Here is a 24157-nt window from a genome sequence, read left to right on the forward strand (position 1 = left end):
ATTATCAAAAAACCTGGAAAGTTTACACTGTATATTATGAAAATGTGTTATTTGCCATGGGGTCATTTATATTATTATCCCTAAATTTTTCATGAGCCTCCACAAAAGAGGATTCTGCTTCCACGCCTCACTGACATAAGGCTAAGCCAAATTATTTGGTTAATAAGTACAAATCACATCTGCCACTTCTAAACTGAAGCTTTTAGAGCCATGACAGGCTTCCTCCATTGCTCTTTCTCTCTGTCAGGAGATCAGCACGTCCCACACTGGGGCTGCTCCATCACCCTTGATCCTGGAAAAAAGCTGACACTTGGGACAGAGCCATAGCTGATAATTGTAGCCAACATGAGCAAGAAATAAGGCTTTGTGGTTGTAAGTCATTAAAATGTTGGAGTTTTAAGTAACATGCCACACCACAGTGAAAGATCACTAACACCACCACAGATTTAGGTGAGGGAAGAGATACAAAGGAGGCCGACATCAGAACTATACCTCCAAACCTTAAAGGACTTCTGAGCCATAAATAATGATCACTAATTTTTCAGATCAGTGTTTCTCAAACTATCAATGATGACAAACCAGTTACCATTTTTTTCTTAATTTTTCAATCTATTATAGACTAATACTTATGTAAAATATAATAAAATGAATTATTAGAAAATCAAAACTAAAAAAACATTCAAAATTTAAGCTCCAATTTTTGCTTTATCATTATTAGATTCAACAGAAATAAAATTACTCTGTCAAACTGCTCTTAAAGTTTCTAAATGCTTACTCCTAATTTCTGACAATATGTCATTGCAAACCAATTACAGTGCACAGAACCACACTGGTCCACAGAGGACACTTTGAGTAACACTGTTTCAGAGCATAAGGAATTAAGAAATGTAAAGGCTTTTGTGATGATGTAAACTTCTAGGCAACTGTATACCTGGAAACTAAATTATAGACAAATTTCGTCCAGAAAAACAGGTAAAATTCTCCTTAGTATTTTTCCCACTCTGAAAAAATATCTGTGGTGCCTTTTTTTCTACAGTTTTTTCATAAAAATCAGGGTGTGGTTTTCCTTTTTCAGTCTATCAATGATAGACATTTAGGTTATTTGAAAAGTGCCTAGCTCCCGGACTTGGTAATTTTAAATGAAATGTTTTCAGTTATGGGCGAATAGGAACCCAATTATTTTATATTGACATACGCAGTTTACTGCCTTTCTCTCTATTTATTATCATCTAGCTACTGGAAAGCAGCTAGTTTTCCTCAATTATTTAGTAACCTGCAATAAACATGATTTAGTTCCAAAACTCCAAGTATATTTTAAATCGCATTTAGTTTTCTAAAGAATCAGTCTTTGTTGTATTGAAGATAATTCAAAGTTTTAGAAATTCATCTCAAACCTTTAAAGTAGTTTCTGGTTTGCCCAGAAATACTTTTTGGGTGGTAAGATTCCAATCTTGATGAATGTCATTACATATCCACTGTCCTGGGTTGCTGCAGCAGCTGCTAGCTGCTTAAAAAGCTGGTTTTTAAAAAAAAAAAATGACTGACAGAAAAAGAAATCATTCTTTCATTTTCTAGCAAATGAAGAAAAATACATGAAATATATTTAAAGTGAAGCTGCTTTCCTAGTTTTAAAAATGTGGATGGCAAATCCAGATCCACCTAAGTTTCAGGAAACAGAGACTAAATCATTTGACTTTGGCAAAGCTCAATTGCCCTTTGAAATAAATAGTAATTTTTTTAATAAGAAAAAACGACTTTTGCAAATTAGAGTATTTTTTCAATCTTGTCAATTAACATTTCTGTAGCACTGAATAATGATAAAATGTTTTCCTATTTGCAATCTAGTTAATATATGGAGCAACCCCAATTACAACAGGTAAGACAAATATCATTTTATCCCACTGAGCCAGATGAAGAATCGTGTTTAGAGAGCTCAAACTCCAAATCTCATGGTTTTTTTTTTTTTTTTTTTTTAAACACACCAATTCAGGGCAGTTTCTTTCTTAAAGATCATTTATATTTGACTACTCTAAGCAAATGTACCTAAAATATTTTCAGGCAGTTGGCAAAAAACGGTTGGCAAAAAAAATACACTACAACAACAAGCGTTTACCAGCAATATTATGAGTAAGCCCTGAGAAAAAATGTATAGTGCAATTTCTAAAATGATTAGAAGAGGAGAAAGACATCACAGCAATTTGCTCAAGAATTTTGATTACAGGTATAATTTTCCATAATACACAATTAAAATCTAGACATTCTCTAATTTTAATTTCTTCTGAAAAATTATCAGATATAAATGGCTAATCATTTAGATAAACGCTGAATTAAGAAAATTTCCTTTTTTAGGTAAAATAACTAATAGCCAATTTATCCATTAGCAGAAATAAGATTTTTGTTGCTGGTTTTTGAAGATCTGTTTTATATTATCTTTGGGGATTGAGGGATGTGATAGGTACAAAAGCAATGTTTTAAATTATATATACAGGGCTGACCCCGTGGCTTAGTGGTTAAGTGCGCACGCTCTGCTACTGGCGCCCGGGTTCCGATCCTGGGCGCACACTGACGCACCGCCTCTCCGGCCATGCTGAGGCCGTGTCCCACATACAGCAACTAGAAGGATGTGCAACTATGATATACAACTATCTACTGGGGCTTTGGGGAGAAAAAGGAGGAGGATTGGCAATAGATGTTAGCTCAGAGCCGGTCTTCCTCAGCAAAAAGAGGAGGATTAGCATGGATGTTAGCTCAGGGCTGATCTTCCTCACAAAAAATAAATAAATAAATAAAAATTATATATACAGTTCCATGATAAAAGTATAAGTAAAGTTATGTTACTTTTTAAATATCTGTCAATAGGTAAAGAAGCAATAGGTTTTTATAGGTGATACTTCAAGTACATATATAGAAGTTAAGCTTACTGTTACATAAGATGACAAAGTAAGAAACAGAATTCTTAAAAACGATCAGCGTCATAGATATTATTTCTACAGAATCTTTTAAGTTTATTGCTGTTTCAACTTAGCTAATAAATGAGGTCATATGAATACAGTTAAATGATTTAAAAAACATTTTAATATCATTAGCAAACCACCTAGAACAACATTTTAATTAAATCATCATTTGCATTTTCCAATAAAAAAATCTACCATAATTTTTTTAGCTAATTAACATGGATTTTCTTTTCCTTTCAGTTTAGTACAAATTTATACACTGGAAGACTTACAATAAAATCGTCTAACCCATTTCTGATCCTAAGAAAAAAAACTAAAAGAAAAATAACTTTCTTCTTGCTCAACTCTTTGAAGAAATAAAACATAGATTTTATGTAAATAAGAGAAAAACAAAATATAGAATCCTTTGTGTTTAAAAAAAAAGACATGATGAGCTCAGTTATTTATGGGTATATTTTCAGCTATGCTGTCATCATCAGCAAAATTCTGTGTTCTACACAGTCACATTAAATTAATACTCACATGTACATTTTTCCCAAAGAAATATTCTTTTAAATACATTATTAACCTAAAATTTTGGCTCTACTCTCAATTTTAAAGTTGTTTTTTTTAAAGGTAAAGCTCTTCAGTGAGAAAAAGTTGAGATCCCATGGATAAAGAGACCCTGAGACCCTGTAACTCCGGGCAGAAAAGAAGATATTCTTTCATCTCGGTAAGAAAATAGATTAGACATTTAAATTTTCCCAACATACTGCCTGTTAACTATTTTAACAGTTAACTATTTTCTATCACAATTTCATTTATCTTAGTCTTTCCAATCCGTCCAGTAAAAATAAAGGCCCATTGATTAAATCTGATGCTTTTCATGCCCTTATATGCTAAATAAATATTGGCTGACTGAAAAGAATCAAATGAACATTATCTCAAGGATATGGAGAGATTTTAAATTATGTGATACACTTTCACAAAAGATAGAATTTTTAAAAATCAACTTAAATTGAAAAAAAATAATTAACAGGACATTTTTACATTAAAATAGGAACTAGGTAATTTTTAGTTTTCTCTTTCCAAAGGTTTTTTAAATTATTATACTTTTAATATTTAAGCATTAAATCCTAGGTATTCAAAATTTTTAAATGCAATTCTTCAAACACACATATAGTCTAACTGGATTTACAGGCACAATTTTTAATAAATCAGCGTTAGCCATTATGATAGCTCTCAAATCTAGTTTTCATATAGTTCCTTTCCCATATTTTAATTTTTTTTAAATCTATTTAGTGGATTTCATCATAAATACGAGCGAGGGGGGACCAAATACAAGTATCAAATTTTAACTGAGGTTCTTATAGTAGTTTTGGTATCTTTAGGTAAAATTTGAACTTGAACACTCTCAATCAATACCTCTCAATCATAAATGGCAGTCAAAAGAACAAATAGAATACTAAAAAGTACCTTGATTGTAGGTTGATGTCTAAATGATCTATTAACAAAAAACTAGAAAACTAGTAGTCAAGGCAGTTGCTTAGAGAAGATGGGGAAACAACCATGTTTGTGTATAAGAAAAAATTAACAATTTCAATAATTTAAGTGAGATGTCTCCTATCCTCAAAATGCATTTTATAATTATCACCAGGCCAAGCTAATCTGAATCAGCTAATTGCATGGTCTTTCTCGAAACTTTCCCTGAAATTTTCAATAACGCTCTGGAAACACAGGCAACTGACATCAGCTAATTTGGGGACTGCACAGAGAATTAACTCCTTAGACCTATGCTTTCCAATAAGTAAGCCACTAGACACATGTGGCTACTGAACACTTAAAATGAAGTTAGTGCAACTGAGAAACTGAATTTTAAGTTTTATTAAATTTTAATTACCTTAATAAATTTAAATTTTAAAACTATTACTCAATTCAGTTATTAGAACTTTTAATTACGTTTGGAAAAACTTGGGCATGTACTTTAAAAACTGAAAATTTTATTAAATCTAAGTATATATCAAGTATTACCAATGAAAAAATACGTACCAGATTTAGAAGATGTGGTACAAAAGAATGAATGAAAATATCTCATTAGCAAATTTTATATTGATTACATGTTAAAATAATATTCTGATATATTGGGTTAAATAAAATTTATCATTATTAAAATTCATTCAACTGTTCTCCTTTTACTTTTTTAACACAGCTACTAAAATTTTTGAATTACATAAGTGGCTTGCATTATATTTCTATTGGACAGTGTTGCCTTAGACAATATATATAAAAGCAAAACTTTTTTTTTTTTTGTGAGGAAGATCAGCCCTGAGCTAACATCCACGCCAATCCTCCTCTTTTTGCTGAGGAAGACTGGCCCTGAGTTAACATCTATTGCCAATCCTCCTCCTTTTTTTCCCTTTTTCTCCCCAAAGCCCCAGTAGATAGTTGTATGTCATAGTTGCACATCCTTCTAGTTGCTGTATGTGGGACGTGGCCTCAGCATGGCCAGACAAGCGGTGCGTCAGTGCGCGCCCGGGATCCGAACCCGGGCCACCAGTTGTGGAGCGTACAAACCCAACCGTCAAGCCACCGGGCCGGTCCCAAAGCAAAACTTTTTTAAAGTCAAGTTCCTTAAGGTATAATTTACATGCAGTAAAATTCACTCTTTTATGTGTACAGTTCTAAAAATTTTGACAAATGTGTGCAGTTATATAACCACCACCACAATCAGGACATAGCACATTTCCATCACCCCCAAAAGTTCCCTCATGCTCCTCTGAAATCAACTCACACCTCCTACCCCCAAACCCTGACAACTCTTTCTCCTGTTCCTATAGTTTTGCTGTTTCCAGAATGTCACAGAAATTGAATAGTAAGCATGTAGAGTCAAGTAAAATTAAATATTAAATACTACACCACTGTGCAGTACTAAAGGATTATTACCATTCTGATATTTCCTTTCCTTGTATTATTAACATCTTGCCAAGACCTCTTTTTCCAGTTACTCCACTTTCAAAACTGAGCTTTCCTCCTTATCACTACTACAGAAATTTATTTATACTTCTAGAATAAAACTGCGCAGACTGCATTAGAGTTATTTACATACAGGTCTTCCTTCCACTAGACTGTAAGCTAGAAGCCTGACTTCTAGCCACTATGCTTTCCATAGAGATAACAAGGCAGAGAAGATATTTCCCATTGTGTTCCCATAAAAAAGGAAAAGGAAAAAAAAGAATTGAGCGATGAAGTTGACCCTCTAGAGTAGATGTCTACTTTTATTGAGGTCTCAAAAAAGGATATTAGGCTACAGAAGATCTAAGAACTACAATGTCAGCTAATTGGGTGCAAACGCTAGTGAAGATTTAACCTACACCAACATTTTTACCCAGATTGTTAGCAAGCTCTGACAAAACCAACAGCAAAGTTGAATTAATCTGAAGTAGTCTGCCTAATACTATTTTCTCATGAACTCTGTTATTTCTGGTACATGATTTTACAGAACATCAAGTTTTTATTTATTTATTTATTTTTCCCCTAAAGCCCCAGTAGATAGTTGTATGTCATAGTTGCACATGCTTCTAGTTGCTGTATGTGGGACGCAGCCTTAGCATGGCCGGAGAGGCGGTGCGTCGGTGCGCGCCCGGGATCTGAACCCCAGGCCGCCAGTAGCAGAGCACGCGCACTTAACCGCTAAGCCACAGGGCCGGCCCAGAACATCAAGTTTTTCAGGAACACATGTATCACATTATAGCAGAAACACCTGTACCACATGAAAGGTAAAGATTTAATAAATTCTATGGCTCTATCTGAAAAGTCAGATATTTGTAATCACTAATCCTCATATAATTAAACACATGAAATAAACAAGTCTATGTTTTAAATAGATAAATAAAATATTACTACTGACTTTAATGCTTTCAAAATACTTACTGAAGTCTCCAGTAAGAAAAACCCCTTCTGCTCCTGGGGCCCATTCTTTGCAGTATAAGCCACCGTCAGCACATCTGTGGACACCAAATGACTCATAACCTCTGGAAAACTTATCAATACCACCTTCGTTCTTTCCAATGTCGTCCAAAGTCTGGTTAAACCGCTTATACCTTTGAAAAAGTGCAAAAGAAGGAAGTTAGAAAATTAAATTGTCTTCCAGAAAAACTACTGTAATTAAATAGCTGCTTTACTCTTATTCAGATAAAAAAAAAAAAAAAAAGACCAGACATTATTAAAGAGGAATAATGTAGATAATTTCATTTACTGGTAGAAGTTACCTGCTAGGATAAAATCATTCTTATCTCAAATAAACTGAACTAATCCAACTAACATTTTTTGTAATTCAAGCATTTTGGTATAAGAGAGAAAATGTGGTTATGTTATTCCATGAATTTTTTTAAGTCAGCATTACAGCAACTTCTACGTCAAGACTATATAAAGAAGGAGAATCCCTACGTCTCTCTCCTTTAACTCCTAAGAAACTGAAAGAAAAGTAGTCAAAAACCAGCAAGAAAACTAAAATTACCCTATAGCAAAGGGTTTGGCAAACTTTTCCTGTTAAGGGCAGATACTATTTTAGGCTTTGCCAGCCATATGGTCTTTGTCACAACTACTCAACTGCGTCTCTGAAGCATGAGAGTCATCATGAACAATATGTAAGTGAGAAGGTGTGGCTGTCTCATTTTAACACTTTATTTACAATGACACTTTATTTACCAAAACAGGTGGCAGACAAAATGTGGCCTGTGGGCTGTAGTTTGCCTAAACCTTGTCCTACAGCAACTAAGCATGGAAAGAACATAACATCATGTGAAACTACAAAAGCTATTAGCCTTGTGAAGAAACCAAAAATTCCTTCCCAAACAGAGCCAAGAATAGCACATGGCTGCTCGTGACCCTCTCCCAGATCCCCAGAGTCCATACTCAGGACTGGCATACCAAAAAAAATGCTACTAATTTCACTAATACCCCCAAAATCTGGGGAGAAGCAAACCAGGACAAAACTGGTAAAAAGAGAGAAGTGAAGCATGTGGCAGGTGCTCTCCGTCAGAAGTGAAGGTTCCACAACTACACCATGAATTGAGCAATGCCAACAAGCTTCCCTGCACATCCCCATACCCTGAGGATGAGCAAGAAAAGTCCTAGAAAGATGGTGTGAATCCAAGTAGGAGATGCACAGGGAATATACAAAATTTGAGAAACTGACTAAAGAACACTCCAACTGAGCTGAACAGAAAAAGAATCTTTCCACAAAGGTTTCACACTATACTTCAACTGAATTAAAAATGAATTCAATAAAATGAGAGCTGAGAGATTACATGACAAAACAACAGAATGAGAGGTAAAATGAGACTGCAGACCTAAGAAAACAAAAGAGAGAACAAAATATATCATCGAAAAATAACAAATAAATTAGAATTGGCAAGGAACAAAATTGTAAATATAAAAAATAATTAAATGAATAAATTGGAAATTGATATAATTAGAGATGAAAAAGACAAATGGAATATATTAAAGAGAAGCTAAAAGATATGCAATATTGACAAAAATTATCCAAATAAGGATAGCTGGTGACTCTGCAGAACAAAACCAAATAAATTAGATATAAAAGGTATAATACTGGAAATTTTTTCTTAAAGAATTAAATCTGCATATTAAAAAGAACATACAATGTTTCAAGAAAAATTTGGAAAACAAACACATAAACACGCACACACGTCTCCCGGTTTAAGCTATCGAAATTCAAAGGATAAAGAAATAATTCTATAGACAACAGGTACAAAAAAGCAAACAGAGGGGGGCATTGTTTTTGCAGAAGAACATTATATTAAAGACCAAAAGATAACAAAGCCAAGCCCACGCAATTCTGAGAAGGAAAAGTAGAAATCTAAGGATTATTATATAAGTTCCCACTCAAACCTAAGGAATTCTTTATCAAATTTAAAAATAATTTTAAGTCTAGGACACTAATGAACCATTCTTGAAGGAAAAAAAACTACTTTCCATAAAACTCTCGGCAATTAAACGATTAAACACACACACACAGAGAAATGCACAGTCATTGCAGCAGTGTAGCTGAGCCCTGAGTCCTTAAACACAGAGCCACGGCTAATAATTGTGCAACTGCGTGAATGTGATAACGAAAAAAGAATCGCAAGGCACAAAGTAAAAATTTTATTTATAAAAAACAAGATATGAGTGAAAGGGAGATGGAAGAAAATCTATGTGTACAAGGATGATCATTACGGCATTATTTATCATACCAAACGACGGGAAATAATCTACCTGTTCAACAATCGGAGACTGGCTGAATAAACTGTGGAACATTCAGACCACAAATTACACAAGGTTTGCTAGGAAGAATGAGGGAGAGGGAAATGTGCTGATACGGAAAGATGCGCAACATAGACCGCTCAGGGAAAGAAGCTTCAGCGCAGTCTGCCACAGAGCATCTATGTGTATAAAGAAAATATGGACATAGTGATGGACGGCACGTAAATCTATCTTCACAGGGCCTCTTCCTCTGCACTGGGGGTTGGATTCCAACGGCCTGGGGCGGGCAGGGGCCTCAGTCCTCCCTAGCACCACCACACTCACCACATTTGCTTCGACAAGGAGAGAGAAGCCACAGCATCTGATCAGCGGAGTGCAGCGGGAGTTGTAGGTATTTCTGGAGTATTTCATATATGTATACTTATGTATTATATACATACATACCTAACACAAGCAATTACACATGCCCGCATGTGAGCGCACATGCCCATGGTTTTATAAAAATGCACATTACATTTAATCTATTATTTGAAACAAATTAACTTTTAATAAAATGACATAACCCCAGTCTCATTAACAGTCCTTACTCCAGGGGACACAAACTAAATCACCCACAGGAGCCAGGCAGGTACAATAAAGATGAGGAGCTGGCCCCACAGAAGTGCAAATCTGATAAAAGAATGACTAGTGAGGTTGCCCTTCGAGTATGGAAAACAATGCAGAAGGAACTCTGGTGAGATGGAGACCACAAACCCCATCGAAAGGTGACCGCACGTGTTCAATACTACAGCCTATTGTTACCAAGCGTGCTTTGCCCAATCAAATAATTATTCAAGAATGGAAAAAAGTTCCAGATTTTTCTATGAAGTCTCCCTAACAAACCTTGGCAACTGTTTCAAAATACTTCAAATACTGACCTCGGCAAAAAAAAAAGAGAGAGAGATCTACAGATCTAATGAGATTCTAGTATGCAAATTCCTCATCCTCTCTAAGTCCTATGAGAAAATGACTATATCTCTTACAGATATCCTTCAGCTATAACTCCTGCTCTAATCCATATCAAACAACATAATAACACTCAATAAAATGACCAAACGGAAAGGAACAATCAACAAAATAAATTTGGATTTAGGGTAAAAAAAAAAAACACATACACACACGTATATATCATCATAATATAAGAAAAATTACTGATTTTTTAAGAAAATATATAAACTTGAGAGGTTAAATAAATGTAATATTTTCAATGTGGTTATAATATCTTTCAAATACATTTTTAGATTTATTTAAAGTTTAAAAAATAATCATTCTTAAGAAGTTTCACAAGATATGTACAAATGTCCCATTTACTAAAAATTCAATGGAAATAGGATTATAGTATAATATTACTTTAACTAAATATCTTGACTTCCCTCAAGGTCAGCCCTATAGCTTCTGATACAGAAATACACATTCCACTTTGAAATCACTGTGGCTCAAAAAAGAAAATGCCTGAGGATACAGCAAGCTCATCATGCCTGTGCCCTCTCCTACTACAGTCATCTCTCTTAATATTTTGCTATGAATTTATAGGATATTTAAAAACTGGGTCAAATTCTTGGTAACCAAGAACATAAAACGAAGCTAGTATGGCAACTAGCATTTTGTACAGATATAAAATGTTACAAATATTATCAGGTTTAATCTCTACATTGATGTTTTTAATCCTCTTTTTACAAAGGAAGAAATAGAGGCATAGATAAATATGTAAGCTGTTCAAGGTCAAGAAGGTAAGAGGCAACAGAGATGTACATCATTCCTCACAACAGGTATACTTTAAGTAAATCGAGAGACAAAATCTCAAATTAAAAGTCACATTTTCTTTTTAAAGAAAGCTCTTTAAGTTTTACTCATAGGGCTATTAATCTTATAATTAATAGAATCAGCTTAGTCTCTAGAAATAAACAGTGTAGGTTCAAATCCTAACTCTGTTACATCTTATATGTGACCTTAAACAAGTCACTTAATGTCCCTTTTCCTTAATTTCTTCCCCTGTTAAATGGGGAAAACCTCACAGTTTATAAGAAATCAATGAAATCACTCTGGGATCCATCCCCACAGTAGCCAGCAAGTGCTCAAAAATTGTCTGCTGCAACTTCTCACCACCTCAGGGAGAGGCAATGCTGTAATATACTTTTTAATTAATTAAGGAATCTTTTTTTCACTTGTAATGCAATTTAGATTTTAATGTATGTGTTAATTATTAACAAACGTTAAGGATTGTTCCCCCTCAAATTCCAAAAGTGTTTGAGAATCCTTACCATTTTTTTCCTGCTATGAAAAATTATAAATATAGGCACACTAACAGATAACACATATTAGGTACTCCATATTGACTTGAATGTATGGATTACAGAAAGTTTGGAAGAAAATTAAGTAGACTGGATTGATCGAGAAAAAAAATAGTTACTTTAGGGAAGTAGCAAGAGATAAGTTTGGCAAAAAAGGAAACAGGCTAAAGTCTTCGCTCTCCTGGAAGACAGCTCACCCTAGATCCATACTGAAGTTCTAATTTCAGGCAGGGTTGTGAACACAGGAGATATGTCGGGGAGATGGAGCATACCTTATCTGGAAATGTCTAGGATGTAGAATCCTTTCTCAAGTGCTTCTGAGTGGGCTGAAACCCAAGGGACCCTTGGGGGAAATTCCTTCCTTGCTAGCTTCATTTTCGAGATTTTATACTGTCATCTGCTTTCATACTGTCATCTGCTTCCTAGGGGAGACTTGGATTAGAGTCAAGAAAAAGCACAGAAGTAAAAGCTCAACTGGAATTTTTAATAGCTAAAATAGGGGAAATAAGGTTAAAGGAGGGGGGAATGGAAATTTTTTTGAAAGAAAAAAATAGCTTTTTAAATCAGCCTTTAAAAAGACTTCAAGGTGACTGGCAGAAACTTTCTTCTTCAAGCAAAAAATTCCCAGAATATACAAAACTATCTATATGTTAAGGCTGTCAAATGAAGTTTAGGCATTTGAGACTTTAAAGTGAATAGTTCATGTCCCTCAACCAAGGATAAGTAGTCAACAACATTAACAAAAAAACACAACATATTTATTATAGGATAAAAATATTTATTGTGTGCTAATAATCCAGTTACATAAAACAAGAACCTTCCCTTAGTAAGTTTGTCAGTCCAGTGGAAGCCTGTTCAACTCATGACAGGATAGGGCTGAGATCAACAACTGTTAGCAGAAGAATAAGTGAGACAGCAGAAGAACTGGAGGGAGAAGAGGAGATTACAGAAGGCTTTAGGGAGTAGCTGGCATTTGTGCTGTATCTTGAGGATGAGTAGTATGCTTGGACAGCTGGAGAAACACACAGAAGCGCATTACATGTGTAAAAATTAGGTGGTTCTTGGGGTCAGCCCCATGGCATAGTGGTTAAATTCAGTGCACTCCACTTCAGCGGCCTAGGTTCACGGGTTCAGATCCTGGGCGCACACCTACACCACACGTCAGCCATGCTGTGATGGCCACCTACATACAAAACAGAGGAAGACTGGCACAGATATTAGTTCAAGACTACTCTTCCTCAAGCACAAAACGAGTTAGATTGACAACAGATGTTAACTCAGGGTGAATCTTCGTCAGCAAAAAAAAAAAAAAAAGGAGAAAAGAAAATTAGGTGGTTCTCGTCGACATGACAACTAGCTAGCTCTGTGTAGCTGGAACAGGAGGATGGGTAGGAATCCAGCGGCCAATCAGGATGGAAAAGATGGTTTTCAGCTAGATAATAAATTAAATAAAAAATAAAAACCCTTTAAAACATTACAGAGGAGATAACTGGTATGATCAGAGACAGATTGTAAAGGGAGCAGTCTGAAGGATGAATTTTAGTAGGCAGAGTATATAGACTAACGGCGTCTTTATTAAATAGACCAAATATTAAAAGCACAAGGATTTGTGGACTCTTTTGTTATACAAGATTGATCAATAAAAAGAATTTAAAAACTGACATCATGGCACACGTGGTTTCTTATTTTTGAATGTTGTTTCTTATTCTTAAATGTTTGTCATTAATCACCAAATACATGTATAAATTTTCAAAATTCCATTTAAAATCTCAGTGGCATTTCTAATGTGTATCCAATTTAGCATACACTGTAGACTTCATCTGTCAGGAAACAGTAGAAATGGGACCCTTTAAGTAAAAGTGACAAGCAAGATGTGGTAAAAGCCACTCATTTATTCCACAAATGTTACTGAGCATCTACAATATACCCAGTGTCATGCTAGTCACCAAGAACAAGGAGATGAAAGACATTACATCCATGCCTTCAAGACATTCTTTGTTACGTGTGGTAGATAGTAGAGCAAAAAGCAAAGAGTGGGAAAGCATTATATAAGGCACTGATAAAGGCTTATAACCAGAAAACAGAAGCAGCTAGAATGTAAATTTCACAAACACAGGGAAATTGATCTGTTTTGCACACTGATGTACCCAAGCACCTAAAATACTGGCATATAGTAAGTATTCAACAAATATTTACTGAGCACCTATTACTTGCCAGATTGTGGCTAGGCAATGATGATACAATGGTTAGATTTAGGTTTAAGATTAGGATTATTTCACCCAAATTTCAATCCCAATCTTACCCCTTACCAGCTGTAACTAAGACCAAATTTCCTAATGTGAAATGAGAATAATAACGGAAACTACTTCATAAGGTTGCTTTGATAATCAAATGAGATAATATACCTAAAAGGCTTAGCACAATACCTTTCACATGAAATGAGGAATAAACACATTATTAAGGACAATAAGCATATTCAATATGATTGCTGGATTTAAGATCAACATAGAAAAATCAATAGTCTCTTAAAATTTAAGAAAGATACAATCCACCATAACTGAAGTAGACTCTCTGATTCACTTAGCCCCACTGGCCCTCCAGGCTTTGTGCACTCGTTTCACTGGACCTACAAAGGTTGTGGCTTGCAAGCAGCTCCCAGAAGAAGCCAAATACTAAACACGGATGTGTGGAGGAATAAAGGGCCAATGGCACAAACTCACCAGCAAGAGATGGAAAACGGGAAGGAGTCCTCAGATAAATTCCTCATCCTTCCTCCTGCAGCTCCTGTGTGATCCCATTATCTCATTTCTACACAAACTGATAGCATCATGCATATCTGTGGTTTTTACTCAAGCAGTTTTTCTCACTATTACAACCCTTACCAATGCCTACTACGTTCATGAGATTTGGGACTAGACGTTAATTAAATGAGTTGCTTCACATATGGAATTAATCTATGACTAACTGGTATGGACCACCTACTGTGTGCCAAGCATGATGACACACTAGAAAGGATACATTTTAGAAATAAAAGGTTGGGTTTTATTGCTAAGCCCATTAGCACACTGACTTTAGATTTTACACTTAACAACCTCAAGAGTTTCAATTTCCTCAGAAAGACAGTACCATTGATCTCAGGGCTATTGCACTTATATATAACTAACCCACCAAAAATAAATTATTTTATGCATGCCTCATCTTTCCTTCTTTTTTAAATTTCTAAGTAGAAAAAGAAAACAATAAAACCTTGAAAAAAATCGGAAGAGGTCTATCATGCTAATTATAGTACAATAATAAAATCTAAATATTAATTCAATTACAAGCAAATATTAAGTTACTCATTTTAACCTTTATAAAAAAATCTTATTCATTTTGTACCATCTTTAAAAAACAATCAAATGCACTGTGGCCAATCTGATAAATACAACCTCAGGTCACATTTAAGAACAAATAGTTGCCAAATAGTTGATCTCTTATTTTCTGATGTTATGGAATAAAAGCTATTTATATAATAGTTTTGTTCTTACTTGGCCAAAAGTTAAATGCAATTTGGCTACTCTGAGTTTCAAATTAATAAAATATATGTAGAGATTATGATTTTATAGAAATCATTAAATCTTTCTTTTTTAAGAGGGGGAGAACGAGGTCAATTCAAAACTGTTAAAAGTTAACTTTTAAAAATTAGAGTTGCTACTATTTAAAACAGTGTCCTGAAAGTAAATAGCAGCTTTTATTTATTAAATGTTCTTTCCTAATTCCGGTACTGGACCATAGAGCTAAGGGGGTTAGGAAAGGTTTTCACTGAGATCCTTCCAGATCTAAATCCTACAAAACCAAAAACATGAAATGTTCTTCTTCAATTAATGAAAAACTAAAAATATTCCACTTAGCGGTACTACATAGACAGCCTTATACAACTCTATTTATTTTAATAATAAATAATAATTTATTTTAATTCTACAAGTACTTACTTGTAGAATTCTACATTTAGGATCATGGAAATGACACTTAATGACACAGCTTAAAGAACCTACTATATAGCCATTAATGTAAACATATTTTGACTTCTTAACAGATTAATTAACTAGAATAAATTAACAAAATGTAGCTAGAAATTAATTTTAATCACTGTGCCTTGTCTCTTGGTTGCAAACAAATTAATAATATATTGCCCTTGCAGTTTACCAAGGTATGATTAATGGTCAATATTAAAATTTCGGAGGTCTTCTGGCAAAGTGAAAACCTGACTGCCTAACTAGAAAAAAACATCATGCGAATGTAATAAATCAGAATTACTGAAGGTAGGTCCTGTGAGATGGCCCATCTGGTCAGGCCTGGAAGTGTCAAGTGCTGTCCCCAGCACTTTAAGCAGCAGCCTCTTTATCAGCCACTCTCTTTCCAGTCACGCTCCTGTTCACGTCTTTGCTACATGCTGGGCTGATTACCTTGGAAAAGGGCAATGCTGTAACTGTTCAACTGACCTTTCAGTTTATTTTCTCTTGTGTAATATGAAACATGAGCTAACACAGTCTTAGTCTACTGATTTCTAGGAAGAAATCTAACTTAATGTTTCAACAGCTCTTGGCTCAAAGAGCTCTGTTCTGTGGTCAGTTTTCAGAAAAATTACATGGACAAGGCCCGAGGTTTGGGCTGGAGAGAGAGGGGCTTTAGGTCTTCCACGACTACCATCCGCACAATAGCTATGCTCTTGAGAAGATACAGTCAACTAACCCGCTGGGAACCAATTCTAATCTTCTGAATCATCACTAGAATCTTGTTCTTAACATGATTTATTGCATAAGTAAACATTAAAAGCAATGACAGTTGTCTTTTCCTCTTTTAATATGAATGTCACTGTTACTCAAACATTGTCATAAATTCTAAACTCATCAAAATAGAGAGGGACGTTAGGAAGTCAAAAGACAAGTTCCAGACCGACTCTAAGTACTTGCCATGTGAACTTGAGGAAGATAACTACCCAAAGCTTTAGCTTCCTCTTCTGTAAAATGAAGAAGCTGAATTGAAAGGTCCCATCCAGGTCTAAGAACATGTCATCCATACTCTAACCTTCTTCAATTACAAGTTGGGTCCTAACTGTTTCAACCAAGAAAGAAAAAAAGGCACCCCAATTCAAAGGTTATTTTGAACATCTCCCACATATACTAGAGTGTGTATTTTACCATGCACAAGTCACATAATTTTAAATATATCCTTCTTCTTAAAATGAAATGCAGTATATAAGCCATCTATGAAACACAAAATGCGCAGCAAATAAAACAAGAAAATAGTCTGTCAACAGACAATATTATAATTATACATATCACACATCGTAAATGATAATGACTAACACCTCATGGAGTACTTACCATGCTCCAGGTACTCATATTACATCAACTTATTTAAGCCCTCACAATAAACCAGTGTGGAGGTATCACGCTCATGGGTACAGATGAAGAAACAAGAGGTTAAGCAATTTTTGTCCAAGGTCACACAGCTATTAAGTGGGTGAAGCTGGAATGTAAATCCAAGACTGTTTCTAGATCATCTGTCCTTAATCATTATGCATAGTACCTCTCAACACATTTTGCAGTTTACAGTTTTCCAGTTGATTTGGACTTCCATACTAAATTTAAATTATTTGTTACTAAGTATTTGGTAAATAATATTAATAAGCCAAACTTTTGAAGGAAAAAAATCTTTTGTTATAGGCAAGAGTGGGACAAATGGTCAAAAATAAAATCACCAGAAAATTCACTTGAGAAAACTAAAACTTGTCATATTTACACTAAACAAATCCACAAAGCATTTTATTTATTTTTTTCCTATTTTATTTTTTAAAGTCTAACAAAGGGCAGAAATCACATTGGTACTGATTCAAATTGCTCAGGGAATTTTATTTGGAGGGCGGTGTACCCATCACAATGAACCTCAATTAACTTGAGTTGAAGCAAAACATGCAAAAAAGTATTATTTATACCCCTGATGTATAGTTTCAAACTGGATGGTTATTTATCAATTGTAAGATAAAAGCTAACGAACACTAATTTTTCACCTAAAAAAAATCACCAAAGATCAGAAGGCCTATATACTAGTACTCGGCAAATCAGCAAACCCCATCACACTTTTGAATTTATTAAATATAGTCAGAGAGCCACGGACTTTATCCTTGTGAATGTTTTTATATTAGAAACAGGATAAATGAATCAATTTTCACTTTGACAATGGCATAGGACACACTATACTAACATATATCAAGGAATCCAAGGAGATATATATCACCTCTAACAAAAACCCCACATCTTTTCGACTAAATAGCCATGAAATATCAAAGGTCTATCCAACACCCTGACAGTTCTTTGCCTTTACTGAGGGAGACAAAGGTTTCAAACGTCAGTCAGCTACAAAACCAAAAGATCAAAGAGCTTTCATAGTGACTCCCAACATATTGGCAAGATCTCTTTTAAGTTATAAAAATCCAACTTTCATATCTATATCCATCTACCTATCTGTATATGTATATATACATTGTATCATGTATGCTTTAATATACACATATATGACATTTATATATATTATACACACATATACACAAATTTCTTTTTTACATCCAATGACCTAACAGAGACCAAACAGAATAAGTCTGAAAGCACAGTACAGTCTGGCAAGTAGAGTAGTCTGCTATATTGTCTGCATATCCCAGTTTATTATTTCTCCCAAATGACATATTTTATTTTTTTAAATATTTACCCAAATTGAAATTGAGAGAAAGTATTTAAATGTTCCTGAGCAACACTACTCTGCAGGTTTTGTAATGAAGTATGGATGTAAAACAACACTATAAATTTCACTTACCATATTATCAAGAGTCCTCATGCCAAATTAAACTACTATAATCAAGACCATGATGCTATAAGCAGATTTGAAAGAAAACCCAAAGCTCAATTCCATTCAAGTACAAGTAAATCTGTTTGCTAAAAAAGCCACCCTGATGCTTAATTCAGTAGCCTATTCAATATCAGTAAAATGGAAACTTTAAATTTATCTAGGACTCTTATTGTTTATGGGCCATAGTTTTCCAATTCGACATTCCCAAAATGCTCTGGCTAGATCACATAGTGGTACTAATAATTAATACTGTGGCCTTTTCATAATCAAAACTACGGGAAGTGTGAATTTAGCTGGGCTCCTCAGTGCTCATGGGCAACCTTTCCAAGGCTGGGTTCACAAAGAGCTTTGGTCAAACTGTCCCAATGGTACAACCATACAGTATTATAAATTTCTCTGCTGACACCTTCCCCCACCAGATTATAGGTGCCATAAAGCCAAGGATCATCTTTTGTTTAATTTTACATCTTCACCATCTATTACAGCATCCATTAAGGAATAGAGACTGAACAAATGGTTCCCTCAGTATGTTTCACCCTGGGACATTTATAATAGGAGAAAATGTCCTAACAACCCAGGGTGATTTCAGTGATAATTGCTACGTATTACTAAGCACTTCCTATGTGCTAAGTGCTCTACAGACAATACCTCATTTTAACTCTCTCAATGCTATGTGTTGAGAATTCTGTTGAATTCTGAGAATTATTTGAAACTGAATTTCTAATCCCCTTTAAGAATTTCCAAAGTTCATGTGGAATAATTTAGCTGTTAGGATTAATATTCATGCAAAATATCTTCAAATTTTTGAGCACCCCATGCATATCATATATATGATTTTATTGAATATTTATGCTACATTCATACATGAAATATTAGGAAGTGTTAAATCTATATTTATTGACATAAAAAGATATTTATAATGTACCGTTAAATGAAAACAAATCAAGTTTAAAAGGTTTTTTGTTGTTTAATTATGAAGGTATACTAATGTGTAGGGAAGTATCTCAAAGATTATACATCAAAATGTTAACCATGATCTCAGAATAAGGTTATGAATGATTTTTCTGTATTTCCGTCTTTATTTTTTCCTACTATAAACATTCAAAGACACAGAATATGAAGTCAAGAATATGAAGAAAGGATCTACAGAAATTATTTTAAAGATTTTGTTTAAAAAATAATTTAAAATTTCTAAGATAGAGCATATTTAATCCACGTGTCTACTTTAACAGAAGTTTGAAAAGCTATTTATTGAAAAGCAAATGAGGGAGGACAACCAAATAATGAAAACTTACGTCTCATTAGCTCTTCTGCTATTCAAATCACTATAACAAAAGGCACAACTCTCTTAAGTCAATCCTATGACCTGCTACCACCAATAACTGCTGAAATGGAATGTATGAGGCCCTTTGAAGCCTTGAAGCTGATTGATTCTGCCTCTACACATTTCCCCCACCCCCTTTAATCCATTTATTAATTCACAGAAAAAATGTTTAGGCTCTCTGTCCATATAATGATCTCATACATGCATACACATAATCTCCTACTTTAAATCTCTAATACCTAATGAGGACCTAACAACAGCAGGCACTTCTAATAAAATACCGCTTGAACTAACGAAAAAAGAATAAAATTTGGTGCCCATCTTCAAAAAATTCCAGTTTGGTAGGGCTCCCTAGCATTATTTGCTTACAGCATCATTTCCTCAAGAATACAACCTATCACAATCTTCCCAATACTTCCTTATTCTCAAAATGCCAGCCCCACCCCACACCAGAAACTGACACATATCCTCAGAATTAAATAAAAGTAACTTTTTAAAAAGAAGACTACAATATCAAAGGTGCCATATTTAAAGAAAAACTACCACCTACAGGAGAATAGAAGAAACCATTCAATTTTTTCCACCTTACATTTTTTCTTAAAAAACAATGCAATACATCTTAAATTACTTCACTGCTGTTGCACAGAGAGTCCCAGTGATAGATCTATCTTATTATTGTTTGCTTCAATACCTATGTCCCTCCTTTCTTCTTACTTCCAGCAACATTCTCAAAACCATGCTTACAAACAATAAATACTAAAAGCAGTGGAAGTGAAGCATGACATACTCATTCTCTTCTAAGACTGCTTACCATCAGAGCAGGAAAGCTCAGCTCTGCACTCTCAAGAGTAACATTATTTCTATTTAAAAACTCCCAGAGAAGACAGAGCAGCCATGTAATTACTTATCTGCAGCCACTCTATCTGCCCTGCCTCCTGCTCACAGACAGCGCACAGTCCTTTGAAAAGCATTAGTCCTTTCGTCTCACAAATCAACTCCAAAATCAGAGCCTGAGCTTTGGTTGTGTGTTTGCTTGTTTTGCTTTCTTTGTTTTATTTCTCATCCCTGGAAATCACGAGGTTTCAAATTCCCTCCCTTTAACTTGCCACTAGAATGAACACCTAAACAATAATTGTACCCCATCAAGAACTGGGCAGCTCAACACTGCTGAGAAAAGTATGTATGACGTTTTTCTCCACAAGACTCCATTCTCAGTTCTCAACTGGTTCAGTGAACAGAGCTAAAACTGAGAAAAATCCAAATGCAAGAAAAGATTCATCATACAGGAAATATATGTATATATTTAAAATATTTTATACAATGTACTTTACATGAAACTGGATTTGTTTCCAAATTCACATTAAAAATAGTATTTGCCAGGGCTGGTCCCGTGGCTTAGTGGTTAAGTGCGCGGCCCGGGGTTTGGATCTCAGGCGTGCACCGACCCACGGCTTGTCAAGCCATGCTGAGACGGCATCACACATAAAGCGGAGGAAGATGGGCACTGACGTTAGCTCAGGGCCAGTCTTCCTCAGCAAAAAGAGGAGGATTGGCAGATGTTAGCTCAGGGCTGATCTTCCTCACAAAAAAAAAAAGAAAAAGTATTTGCCAGCATTTTCTTATTAACATTCTAAATTTAAAAATGAAAATGCTTCTAAGTATGATAATAAGTAAATTATGATACTGTTCACTAATTACTTCCTACAGTTCTGTGGTATCAAGATGTAACTTGAAATTATAATCTTTAACCAAAGTCTCCCACTCTCCAAAATCTTTTTAGTCAATAAAAAGAATCAAAGATTTTTCAGGACACAGAAAATCTTTTCTCTTCTTCAAGGGGAAAAAAAGCTAAAAGCCTCAATCAATTACAAAATAATTATTTCAAAATTCTATGTCCAGTTTCTATAGCTCCTCTACATAATTTCAAAACCCCTTTGTGGTCACAACTAATTAGGTTAGCAAACAGTGATTGAATGATTTCATATGTATACATGAAAATGTGATGTCTTCCATTGAAAGAAAAAAATCTCATTCATAAGAAGCAAAAATTAATTTTTCTGAAAATAAAGAATATAAATCTAAAATTTGAAAAAAAAAGTGAAGATGGCTTCATATCCAAATACTCTAAAACCAAATACTAATGCTAATTTTAGACACTTGAGTCATATAAATTCCCTCAAGCGAATGAATGCATTTTAACTTAAATTCCCAAAAAGTGTGTTTCTGTAAGTGTTGTCTCTCCTGCATTCAACTCAACTGGGGTGCTTATCACAATCAAGATTTTTGAGATGCTTGCTGAAATGCTTATTACTGGACCCAACTTCTGGAAATAAGGCCCACAAATAGCCATATAAATGGAACTTTTTTACATCATTATTATGAACATCAAACTGTTTTAAATGTGTCCTGGTGGGTACATCGCTTCTTAATGAAGGTTACTCGAACTGATAATCAAGAAGACTTTTTTTTTGCCTCTTTAAAAGAATAAGATGAACCATATCAAGAATTCAATTTTACTCCATGTTCCCATCTTGGTAAATTCAAATGTATTTATTTTTCATAAGATCATATTTCTCCTTTCAGGATAATATTCTCTAACAATACATCTCCCTTCAGGATACTTTTGTACTAAAAGTGACCTCAGGATTCCCTTGAGACCCATCAGCATTAAGAAGACATAGAGAGGGGCCTGCCCCGTGGCTTAGTGGTTGGGTGCGCGCACTCCGCTACCGGCGGCCCAGGGTTCGGATCCCAGGCGCGCACCGACGCACCGCTTGTCCTGCCGTGCTGAGGCCGTGTCCCACATACAGCAACTAGAAGGATGTGCAATTATGACATACAACTATCTACTGGGGCTTTGGGGAGAAAAAGGTGGAGGATTGGCAATAGACGTTAGCTCAGAGCCAGTGTTCCTCAGCAAAAAGAGGAGGATTGGCATGAATGTTAGCTCAGGGCTGATCTTCCTCACAAAATAAAAAAAAATAAAAAAAAAAAGAATACATAGAGAAATGCCCCTTCTCTACAATAGGCCTTTGGTTTCTTTTTAAGAACAATGAAATGTTCATTTCAGGACGTGAAGAGGCAGAGATCCCTCAAAGGGTTATATATAGAAGTTGCTAAGCAACATTGGGACTTTACATGAGTTGTGTTTCAAGCCTGTGCCAACACGAGGGATTATTCCAAATGTCCCAGCAGTATTCCCCAGAGCCGATGATGCTCACTCAGCTTTGGGCACCAAACAAAGCGGTGTTGCCTAGCTAGGATATGTGGCTATGTCTTCGTGACTTCAGTGAGGGGTGGCAAGGGAGGAGAAGGGATTTCATGGGGCGTTTCTGGTCTCTTCTGTTCTCTTCCCTAAGGCAGAAATGATGCCCGTGGTGATATCCAGATCAACCAAATGACCAAACAGAGGCAGTTCAATGGGCAGGATACTTGGTATTCTTTAATAAAAATATGAAAAGGCAAACATGTTTAATTCCTGGGCAAAATTCCCTTCAAACCAAAATTCTGCAAATGTCACACATTCTCTTCCCTGGTGCAATATGTGTAAGATCTTCCGAAAGGAGACCCAAAGATCTTATCGTTATTTGAGAACAAACGAAAGTCAGAGATTACTAATCTATCACGAGAAAGGGAAAAAAATCATTAGTTACTTTGTGAGTGTTGGAGAATCTTTAAACCAACAGATTGGAATTTTTCCAAAGCATTCCCAGAATAATAAACTACTTTTTTATCAAGTGTTGTCCCTTCAGACATGTTAACTTTCTACACTTAAATGTTTAGAAATAAGTAATTTTCTAATAACCTACCATTGGGCAATCATTGCATAATATAAAGCCAAATATCTCCCAACGCAATTCTTCACATGATGAGAAACTTTAACAACAATTTTCAAGCTAAAGTACAAAAGAGAATATGAATGTCAATATAAAATGAGACTCCTAGCAAAAACAGGAGAAAAAAGCAAAACAGGGAAAAAAAGCAGGCAGTATATTTTTAAGCTTCTTTTGGAAGATAAATTCATACTGAATAAATTGAAGTGACATTTGGTTTCTCATAATTCCAGCCCGTCCTGATGGCCTCCAAAGTAACAGATTCTTAAATGGAGCCTTTCTTTACTAAAACTGACACCTAGCCAGAATTGTCAAGGCAAAATATTATTTTTAAAGATGCTCATATAATGTATTTAGAATCATATTAGCTAATTATATACTAGGATTATCAATTAACCTCCCAATTACCACAGAGTTAGCAATAAAAATTAGTTTCCTGGCAGTACCTATTTTATTTGTGTATAGATTAGTCATTAAATCATAAATATTATAAAACATTGCAAATGAACTAAAAGATATAATGATACTGGGGGGGAGATGCTATCAAAATTTTCTGAATTTAAAATGTCTCATTAAGCAAGAATCTGC

The 24157-nt window shown here is 34.8% G+C and overlaps 1 protein-coding gene across 1 annotated transcript in view; it reads right to left on the reverse strand.

Moving 5' to 3' along the window:
* Window positions 1–24157, reverse strand: part of GBE1 (1,4-alpha-glucan branching enzyme 1) — a 266110-nt gene that overhangs the window by 203052 nt on the left and 38901 nt on the right. Inside the window, exon 2 of the mRNA XM_087418209.1 lies at window positions 6864–7033. Coding sequence (XP_087274335.1) covers window positions 6864–7033 — 170 coding nt within the window. The remainder of the gene's footprint in view (window positions 1–6863; window positions 7034–24157) is intronic.

The sequence above is a fragment of the Ceratotherium simum genome, chromosome 27 (assembly GCF_057802395.1).
Source record: "Ceratotherium simum simum isolate JZ-2026a chromosome 27, ASM5780239v1, whole genome shotgun sequence".
NCBI lineage: Eukaryota > Metazoa > Chordata > Mammalia > Perissodactyla > Rhinocerotidae > Ceratotherium > Ceratotherium simum.